This window comes from Labrus mixtus, chromosome 3 (assembly GCF_963584025.1).
Source record: "Labrus mixtus chromosome 3, fLabMix1.1, whole genome shotgun sequence".
Taxonomy (NCBI): domain Eukaryota; kingdom Metazoa; phylum Chordata; class Actinopteri; order Labriformes; family Labridae; genus Labrus; species Labrus mixtus.
Window position 1 is genome coordinate 32240310 of NC_083614.1, and position 10725 is coordinate 32251034.

Sequence of the window (10725 nt, forward strand, 5' to 3'; positions counted from 1 at the left end):
TATAGTTGTCATGGTAACAGTTGAATAAACAAACTGGACAACGGGCTGCAGACACTCAGGCTCCATCAAAATCTGGTAATATTACTGTACCTTTTGAGTCTGCGTGGTTCCTCATCTTCTCACAGCGTCTCTGCCGGCTTCCTCACCCTTTGTTTGTCAACAAATGCACGTGGTGTCAGAGGGGGAGGCGTGACCGTTTTTATGACACTGCAGTTGCACTCAGAGACCTCCAGATGGCGCCAAAGCAAACCAAAACTGACAACATATTGAGGCTTTGATTTTTAATTTTTAAGAAAGGAAAGGAAAGTCACATAACATCCTGCTGATAAGGAAAGTGCCACGCCTCTATCATGGACATTTAAAGCTGCTACTGCACATCACGTCATCCACACTAGAGAGCTGAACCTGGAGCGACTGTAACCAGAGAGCAACTTCAAGAGGAAACATCTGAGAGGAAGAAACAGCAGAAAGATGAGGTGAGTATCTGACTTGCATACGAATGTTTACATGTTTCTAATTTATTAATTCCAAACTCTTTCCTATTTGTCTTTTTCTTCCCCTTCAGCTTCATTATTTTAGTGTTTCACACGTTTACTTTTCTCACTTTGTTGCTTTTGTGACTTTTTGTTTGTCTGGGGTAAAATAATAATAATACATTATATTTATGAGTTTCAATTTCAAGACACTGTACATTTGTTAAAAAGACAGAAGGATCAGAACAGTAAGGACAGACTAAGAGACATTACAACATTACACACAAATCATAAATAAAACAACATAAAGGTGCAGCTACAGATAAACAGAACACACATCACAATCATAGATTAAAAGCTTGTTTGGAGAGGTGAGTTTTGATCAGTGATTTGAATGTAGAAGGGTCAGTGCAGTGTTGAATGTGTGTAGGGAGTGAGTTTCCAGAGGGAGGGGGGCAGCTATGGCTCTGTCCCCCCGGGTTCGTCGCTTGGTTCTAAGTGGGGGAGACAGGAGGTTGGCTTTTAAAGAATGGAGGCTGCGTGCAGGAGTGTGAGGGTGAGCTGTGAGGTATGAGGGGGCCTGGTGGTTAAGGGCTTTATGTGTAAGGAGAAGGATTTTGAATTGGATACGGTACAGGACAGGGACCCAGTGGAGATATGTAGGACAGGGGCGATGTGTTCACTGGATCGGGTGTGGGTGAGAAGGGGCAGAGTGGGGCAGAGTCCTAGATGTTTTGGAGTTTATTAAGGACTTTGGATGATCATCTTTAGAAACAGAAGGGTATCAGGTGTATCACATTAAGCTAATATTAATAAAAACAAGTTAAAGATGGATTTTGATAAACTGTTGTCTGTCGGTGAGGTAGGATTTTAACCAGGAAAGAGCAGTGCCAGTGATGTTGAGTGAGTGTTCTAAGCTGGATAGAAGAATACTGTGGCTGATGGTGTCAGGGGCTGCAGTGAGGCCGAGGATGTTGAGGATGTTGAGGAGGTCGTTGGTGACTTTGAGGAGAGCTGTTTCTGTGCTGTGCTGGGAAGCCTGACTGGAATGGTTCAAACAGGTTATTGGAGGAGAGGTGGGATTTGATCTGGGTAGGAGACAACACGTTCCAGTATTTTTGACAGAAAGCAGAGGTTGGAGATGGGGCGGAAGTTTCACATGCTGTCGGTTTTGAGTCCAGGTTTCTTGAGGATGGGGTTGACGTCTGCCAGTTTGGGTGTTTTGGGTACTGAACAAGAGCAGAGGGAGGAGTTGATGATTGAGGTTATGAGTGGCGAGATGGCCGGGAGATCGTTTTTGACAAGACTTGATGGGATGGGGTCGAGAGTACTGGTGGAGGACTTAGTGGTGGTAAATGCTAGTGGTGATGATGGATAGCTCATTTGGGGACACAGGGGAGAACTGACACAGAGGTTGGGTGATGAGGCGGGGGGATGCGGGTAGGGATGAAGAGGGGACAGTGAGAGTGTTGAAGCTGCTGTAAATGGTGTCAGTTTTGGATTGGAATAATAAAAGAAAAGCATCGCATTTGTCAACTGTGAAGGAGGAAGAGGTGTTGTCACTGGGCTTGAAGAGTTTGTTTATTGCAGAGAAGAGAGCCTTGGGGTTGGATGAGCCTGAGTGGATTAGGTGTGAGTAATAGGTGGACCGGGCTGCGCTGAGAGCTTCTTTGTATTGTCTGAGGTAGTCAGCTGGCGTTTGTGGGATTTCATTTTATGGAGTTTGAGAGTGTATCAGGGTGCAAAGTGTGTGAATGAGAGAGTTTTAGTTTTAAGTTTAGCCAGTTGATCTAGACAGAAGGAGAGTGTGTTGTTATAGTAAGTGATGAGTTCAGAGGGAGGGGGGGGATTTTGCTGGTTATAGAGGCTGATAAAGCTGAGGGGTCGACTGAATTTACGTTTCTGAAGGAGATTTTTTGTTTTAGCTTTGGAGTGGGAAGAGGGATGTCAATGTCCATGTTTATAACCAGATGGTTGGAGATGTTGAGGTTGAGACTTGACAGTTGATGGATTGTGTCCAGTCCAGAATGTGTCTGTTGTGAAAGTTGAGGCAGTGAAGTAGGTCCAGGAATTATTTCGCAGTCTATTTGTCATTGATGTGGAAGTCAAAATCCCCAAGGAGCAAAACAGAAGTTGAAATTGAGCAGAGTTGGGTAAGAAAGTCATAAATAACTGAAAAAAGAAGGGTTTGGTTTCGGGGGGGCGATAGATTACAGCAGTGACCAGGGGAGTAGGACCAGAGAGTTTGAAAACAATGTGTTCAAAGGAGTCAACTGCAGGGTTGGGAATGGTGCTAGTTTGAATGTTCTTCCTGTAAACAGCAGCAACACCACCACCCTGTCCATCGGGACGGGGTTTGTCGATGTATGTGTATCCTGTGTTTGTGGTTTAGTTTAGTGAGGAATAGTCCATGGCATTTTGCCAGGTTTCGGTGAGAAAAAGGGAGTCCATTATTGGTGTCGGTTATGAAGTCATGGAGAATGAGGCTTTTATTGTTGAGAGAGCGAGTATTCAAAGGCCAGTTTGAGGTGATGATGTGGTCTTTTTGAGTGTGCAGGGTGAGGGATGATTTTAATTTGTGTTTCCTTTTAAGTAATCATCATTACGACTGATTTTTCTGGGGGGTTTTATTGAAGAGGTGGAATGTGTAATGGAAAATGTATTGTGCTCATGTGTTAAAATAAAACTGCGACAGTTGCTGAAATATCGCTGTTCAGATCGCACCAAGCCCATATCCTGTTTACCAGAGGCCTCTGCGTAAACCTCTGCACAGGAAGTATATGGTAAGAACAAACAACCCCACAAGTGCTCATGATGGATAGGCTGGATCTTTTTACCTGCTTTTTGTAACATAACAATGAGTAAGGTCTTTTACCTGCTCTTTTGTAATGTTAACAGACAATGAGTAAGGTATTTTATCTGCTTCTTGTAAAGTGTCTCGAGATAACACTTGTTATGAGTTGACGCTATACAAATAAAAGTTGATTGATTGATTGATGGTTCAATAGAAGTCGGACGTTGTGTAAAATGATAAGATAAAAATTTATGAATTGAAAATAACACAGACAACTGTTGAAACTGAGACATTTCAATGTTTTTTGGAAAAGTATGATGTGCCCATTTTATATTTTATGCCAGTAACACATTTAAAAAAAGTTGTGACAGGGTCATGTTTACCACTCTGCAGTAGGCCTGTCCCCCCAACGGATTTACATCGTCGACTAATCGTCAAATGTTTTGTAGTTGTTTTTGCAACATAAGAGATTAACCACGTCATTAAACTGTTTGTCTTCTAGACTTGGAATAACAATTTATTCTATGATGACTTGTTTAATTGTTTCTCTCACTTAGGCAAAACAATGGACACCCACCTCTCCCACTGGAAATTGTACAAAAGGGCAGAGGGGAGGGGGCAAAACGGATACATAATACTAACCAAAGAATCAATCAATCAGTCAATCAATTTTTATTTGTATAGCGTCAACTCATAACAAGTGTTATCTCGAGACACTTTACAAAAAGCAGGTAAAATACCTTACTCTTTGTCTTTTAACATTACAAAAGAGCAGGTAAAAAGACCTTACTTATTGCTATGTTACAAAGATCCGGCCTATCCATCATGAGCACTTTAGCAAAGCAGCAAAAGTTACAGTAGTAAGAAAAAACTGTCTTATTAAAAGGCAGAAATCTTTGGCCGGATCCCCGGCTCATGACGAAACAGCCTTCACAGGCCTAGACTGCTTGGAAGGGGATAGGGGGAGAGATGGGATAAGATGCAGGAAGAGGGATAGGGAGCAAGGGGGTGGGGGGAGGCAAGCCGTCCATCAACAATCCGGTGGGGAGGGGGGTTGTTCTGGCAGGCCGTCCATCAACAATCCGGTGGGGGGGAGGGTTGTTCTGGCAGGCCGTCAACCAACGATCTCGAGGAGCCTAAGAGAGCTCAAGAGCTCCCAGGAAAGTAGGTGGTTAGTGACTGAGATTTACAGATAGTCAGCGTTTGAGTGGCTCCCCTCAGGACGCCAGCTTCGCCGTCCCTGCTGCAGGACACAGAGGAGAAGAGCAACCTTTGTTCCCAGGGCTGTCCAGCTCCTCAACTCCTAACCCCCCAACAGACACCAACACCTCTCACCCAATGCAGACTCTCAGCCGTGAACTTTGCTTTTTTACTTCCTTTATATTTGCCGTGCACCTTAACTGCCTCTGCTTTATCTGGTCTCATGCATTACATCACTTTATTCTATCCATCTTATATCAGTATTCATACAGTTCTGGTTAATTTATTCCTGTTGTTCTTATCCATCAGCGCACTACGGTCACTTTATTTATCTCATTTTTACCTTACAGTTATATTGTATATATTAGTTCTGTTGTTCCATTATTATTCACCATGCACCTTAATAACTTATCATCTAGTATTTGCCTACTTGCACATAGCTCTGTATATATATATTTATTTCTCGTTTACTGCACATAGGTCTGTTTACATCTGTTAGTCCGATCACTGTCCACTTATATCTACTGTTTTATATTTTGTATTTTTAAGTTAAGTTTAAGTTGTATTTAAATTGACACTTTATATTTAGGTTAAAATGTTTTGTTTACTTGCACTGTTGTTAATTCATTGCTCTGTGTGCCTTTGAATTGCCCCCCGGGGACAAATAAAGTTTTTTGAATTCGAATTTGAATTGAATTTGAATTCATCTCGACACAGCCAGGTTTCAGTCAAACAAAGTAAATCAATATGCTGATCTGATATCAGATCATTCACTAAACGAGATTTGGATGCTAAGGACTAATGTTCAAAAGTCTGCAGTGAATATTCTGATTTTTTTGCAAAATCGTATTCGTAGTTTTGATTCTAATGAGATTTTGACGATTTACGCCTTTTTTTTCTACGTTTGGATGACTTATAAAAACACAGTACCTGTAGTATAACTACAGTTCGAATTACAGCTATAGTGACTGGGAGAGAGATCTAAGGGAGGCGCAGAGAAGCGTTTAAGACTGCAGCTCTGCCTCCTGGTCTGAACTCTGTGTTGTTGTCAAGAAAGAAGGGGCTGCAGACTACAAAATAAGACAAAACAGACAATTGCCAGGTAATTTTGTGTAATTATGAAAACATAAACGGTCATGCACCAGCATATTTGACCCTGTTACTCAAACGGCCCAGTGTGTGCAGGTCAGACCACAACAGCAGTCACAATCTACCCATCTGTCAGACCACCGACAAACAAACAACACCTTTTAACCGTTTGAAGGTTTACTGAACTCTCCTGATCATAATAATCCATCAAACTGAGTCCCAACAGTTTACATCCAATAAAAGATTTAATCCAAACACATTAGATCCACATTAGGTGCCAAGTGTACCAATCCGACCCTGAAGGTTGGAGCGAGACAAACCGCAGTCCGTTGATTGGTTAAAAGAACCGTCACTTTCCGTCTGACAGCAGTAATAAAGGACAAACAGAAAACGCGGCAAGATTAAATATCCTGCAGATTTCGAGAGTTATTTCAATGCTGTTTTGGATTTTTGGCCCCCATGGGCGACCTTGGAGGTGCAGACCTCTGACCGGACCGCTAGGTGGAAATGAGGCTTTTGACTTATGTGCCATTCTGTTGTCACTGTGCAGAATGTGGTTTGACATTATGCTGCTGCAATAAACAAGGCCTTCCCAGAAAAGAGGTTTTCTATTTGGTAGCATATGTTGCTCCAAAACCTGTATGTATGGTTCAGCATTAATGGAGCATTGACAGATGTGCAGTTTACCCATGCACCCCCATACCATCACAGGTGCTGTTTTTTTTTTTAATCTGAGCGCTGATAACAAGCCAGATGGTCCCTCTCCTCTTTAGCCCCGGAGGATGCAGCGTCCATTTTTTCTAAAAAGATTTCAAATTGTCAGACCTCAGGACAGTGTTCCACTTCGACTTAGTCCATTTTAAACGACCTCAGGCCCAAGGAGAGCCAGCAATGTTTCTGGATCTGGTTTATATACAGCTTGCGCTTTGCATGGTGTCACAATTGAAAAACAAGGAGGTGTGGACCCAAGTGCAGAATTAACTAAACTATTTATTTTAACAAAAAGCCAAACAAAAACTTACTTCAACAAGTTCAACAAAAACACAGGGCTCAAAAACAGGGAGCCACCGGTACACTGACATAACATACGCACCGACAAACACATACAACGAACTGCCACAGAAGGGAAGAAACACAGAGACTAAATAGACATGGGGTAATCAGACACAGGTGAGACTAATGACACAGGTGAAGACAATCAGGGCAAACACACTGGGAAACACACAGAGGCAGGAATACAAGAAACACTGAGGACAACTACAAACTAAATCATGAAACACTAAAGACACACAGAACTCAAGAAATCTAACAAAACACATTAGAACACAGAGATACACGAGGATAATAAATGACAAAATAAAACAGAAAACACTGAAGACAAAACTAGGAGACACACAAGGGAAAAACCAGCAACACTGGGATAAAACACGGAAACTCAAATACAAAACCAAATCATGACACATGGTTAGGGTCGCCACCCGTCCCTTAAAATACGGAATCGTCCCGTATTTTACACTTTGATATTGCGTCCCGTTTTGAATCAATACGAGACGCGGTTTGTCCCGTATTTCCAAGATGCCTTGAACTCAGCATCATTCAGCCCGATTCAGCCGGCTAGTTCCCGCTCAAGTACATACTCAATCTTTCAGTAGGCAGTAGGCAGTATGCAGTACATACTATCCGTGCTGCATACTGTTAGTACCTTCTATTCAGTATGCACACACAGTAGGCAGATATTTGTTCCTACTTCGTCTGATTCATTCAGTATGGAAGTGACGTCATTTACGTTTCCCGAACAGGCCGCATTCACCCGTTTTTTTTTTTTTTTTTTTTTTTGTTTATCTTTATTCAAGAAGAGTAATGCTCATATACAGTCAGGTAAACAAAAAACAATATCACAATGTAAATCAAGTAAAAGGCAGATTAAATAACTAAATAACACACAGTACATAATGAAAAGTACAAATGAAAGACAGTAATATACAGAATATAAAATAAACCAATAAAGATGCATTTAAATAGTGACATCATTATTTAAATAGAGGGAGAAAGGGTTTATAATAATGCAGACATTTGTTTTATTTTCTGTTGTTAATTAAAAGTAGTGATTTCAGTCGGGATTTTAACTCGACTATATTTATTCAATTAATCCACGCTCGTTTGTTTTGATTTGGAGGCGGACGTGAAGTAACGATTTACGTTTAATTTCGCACAGCATTGTGGGAGTTAGTATACAATTCATTTCCTGAAAGCACGCATCCGATCCATACTGCATGAAACCCGGAAGTTAGTATCCATACTGAAATGTTCAGTATACTGCGCAGACCCCAAAAATGCCTACTGAATGACCACGAAAGTTCAGTATACTGAAACTCCCTGCTGAAAAGTACATACTGCGTACTGAACTGTGGATATTCGGAAAGGGCCCAGGTGTCTCTGATACCCGCACCGTGCACCATTAAAACGTAAACGGATGCAGAAATACAGACGTGAGTAGAAAGTAATGACTGGCTTGACAGTGTCAGTGAAAATGAATATAATGTAAAGGAAACTATTGTAGGCCTACTTAATATATTTTCTCCCATGTTTATAGATAGGTTATTCCAGTATAGTTTGGATAGTGTGAATATTTTTCGGTACAAAAAAAAAAAGATGACATTTATTTTAGCCAAATCTGTATTCACAGTATGACCTGGGCGAGATATCATCAATACAACATCAATATATCGACAGTAGACACTTAATTAATACAATAAGAAAATAGTTCAAAACCATATTAATAGTATCATTCATGATTTCATGAGAAAACAACAAAAACGAAAGACAGAAGGACAGAATGAATGAATGAAAATACTATTAAATTCTTACTGTTTATTTAATAAAAAATCTGTCATCCTCCTCTCTATGTTACAGCAGTGTCAAAAGCACTTCAATAATACTCTGTTAATGAATTAATGTTAAGTTAATAACTTTATTTGAACTTTAAGTTCAGTTGTAAATTAAATAGCTAGTAGTAATCATCTGCTGAAGTCGTGTTAGGTGCATTTCATTGTGCATACATTACTGTATCTGCCTTTACACTGAAGTTTTGCGTTTTTGTAAATTATTTCAGAAAAAAAAAGTGTTAATTAATAATTATAATTTAAGTATGACTCTTATTACTTCATTAAAACCACGTTTTAAATCATGATTCACCACAACTGGTGCCCCACCCCACTGTTGGGCCAGTGGTGGTCAGGCCCCTACTGAGTTGCACCCCGCTGCCGGGTGTCCCTTATTTTTCTGCTTGGAAGGTGGCAACCCTACACATGGTAGGGTTTCAGCTAACATTGTGAATCCAGAGATGAGCTGTGTTCACAGACTATGTCTCCTGGAAGTGTTCCTGAGCCCATGCAGTGATGTCCACCAAATAATTTAGTCTGTTTTTTATTTATCTGAGAAGTTTACTTAATTATCTGACTATATAATAGGGTAATAAAGGCGATTGACAGCTCAGGTTTAGAAGAGTAGAGGAGACACGGCGAGACGAGACGTAACAAACAAGAACACAAGAGTCAAAACTAGCTGCTGATGTGTTTAAATGTTTGTTTTTTATTCTCCATCAGTGCTGCTCAGAGTCAAACCACACTGGAGTCCCTGCAGTGCCACTTCACCTGGAACCTGGACCGCAGCAGGCCGAAACTTTTACGTCTCACAGACAAGATGGAGGACTTCAGCACAAAGAAGGGAAATCGATGGCTGGGCCACATTTACAACATGTGGGGGTTCATTCAGTATAAGCTGGGGTTAAATGAAGAGGCTAAGAGTTTGTTCCAGAAGGCTGCAGAGACCCTCAACAAGCTGAGAGATGCAGATGAGGGTCCTTGGTTAGTGGTGAACTACGGGAACCTGGCCTGGCTGCACCACCACCTGGGAGATCAAGAGGAGAGTCAGGCTTACCTGTCAAAGGTTGATGCCCTGATGGAAAAATACCCATCTTCATCCCAGGACGACCTCCATGCAGAGATCTACGCTGAAAAGGCCTGGACCCTGATGTTCTTCGGAGAGGACATGAATCTGGTGGTTGATTACTACGAGAAAGCTGCCAGGATGCAGCCGGACATGGTGGATTGGAACACCAGCTATGTCATATGGTTAAAGAACGCCCAAAACTTCAGTGACCCAAGGCTGGACCCTGACCTGTTGGAGAAAATGAGACAAGCCAAGGAACGGGATCCAGAGAACTTGTACCTCGTTGCGCTCTACCTTGAACAACGGGCTAATGAAGGAGAAAACATTCGGGATGAAGTCCGTGAGTTGGCTGGAAATGTGAGCACTCTGTGCTGCAGTGGCAGTGGCATGTGGACCTTACTAAACCTTTACACAGACCACATATCAGTTGATGACGCCATTGTTTTGGCAGAGAAAGTTCAGAAAGAAGATCCAGATGTGCGTTATCTGAAGAGATTTGTTGCACTCTGCTACAGATGGAGGATCGTTTATAAAAGCAGTAGTTCCCCAGAACAAAGCATGATGGACAAAGCAATCGCTCTCCACGAGGAGCTGATCTCTCTTTACCCTCACTCTTCACTCAAAAAGGAAATAGACCTCGCAACTATCTATGCAAAGTCACGTCACAGCAAGGCCAAAGCTGAGCAGATATTTCAGAAACTGCTCAAAAATGAACCAGCAGAACCTGAAGACAAACAGATGCTTTACAACATATATGCAAGGCATTTATACTTTAATCAAAATGACTCCCACAGGTCGACACAGTATCACATGAAGGCAGCAGCAATACCAGAAATATCTTCCTTCCGTAAGAACAGCATCAGAATCCTGGAGAAGAATAAAGACAGAGAAATAAAAGAGTTTCTCAGAAACCTGCAAGAGCCAATGCAGTAAAGATAGGGAGGCAAATTTAGGGGGAACAATTATGTCCAAGCAAAAAAAAAAAAACAACATCTAATTTCTACGAAGGTGTTTTGCTTTCATGTGGTAATAAAGAGCAACAGAAGAAGAATGAAAAAACAGGAGGGGGGCCAATTCTGCCAGGGCGTCCAAAAAATAAGGATAAAAACTAACTGAACACTAATTTCTTGTCATTCAAAACTATTTGAAATAAATTAAAGGAAGGTTTATTTTTATTATTTTCTTAATTATTTTTATTTTGGGGCTTTTATTCATTTA

General features: G+C 41.2%; 1 protein-coding gene across 1 annotated transcript; it reads left to right on the forward strand.

The window, feature by feature from the left end:
- The first annotated feature begins 276 nt into the window (after positions 1-276).
- Positions 277-10497, forward strand: LOC132971820 (interferon-induced protein with tetratricopeptide repeats 1-like). The gene is made up of 2 exons (XM_061034602.1): positions 277-476; positions 9162-10497. Exons 1-2 carry the CDS (start codon positions 472-474, stop codon positions 10438-10440), a joined length of 1284 nt encoding a protein of 427 aa, XP_060890585.1. The 5' UTR covers positions 277-471; the 3' UTR covers positions 10441-10497.
- Positions 10498-10725: the final 228 nt, after the last annotated feature.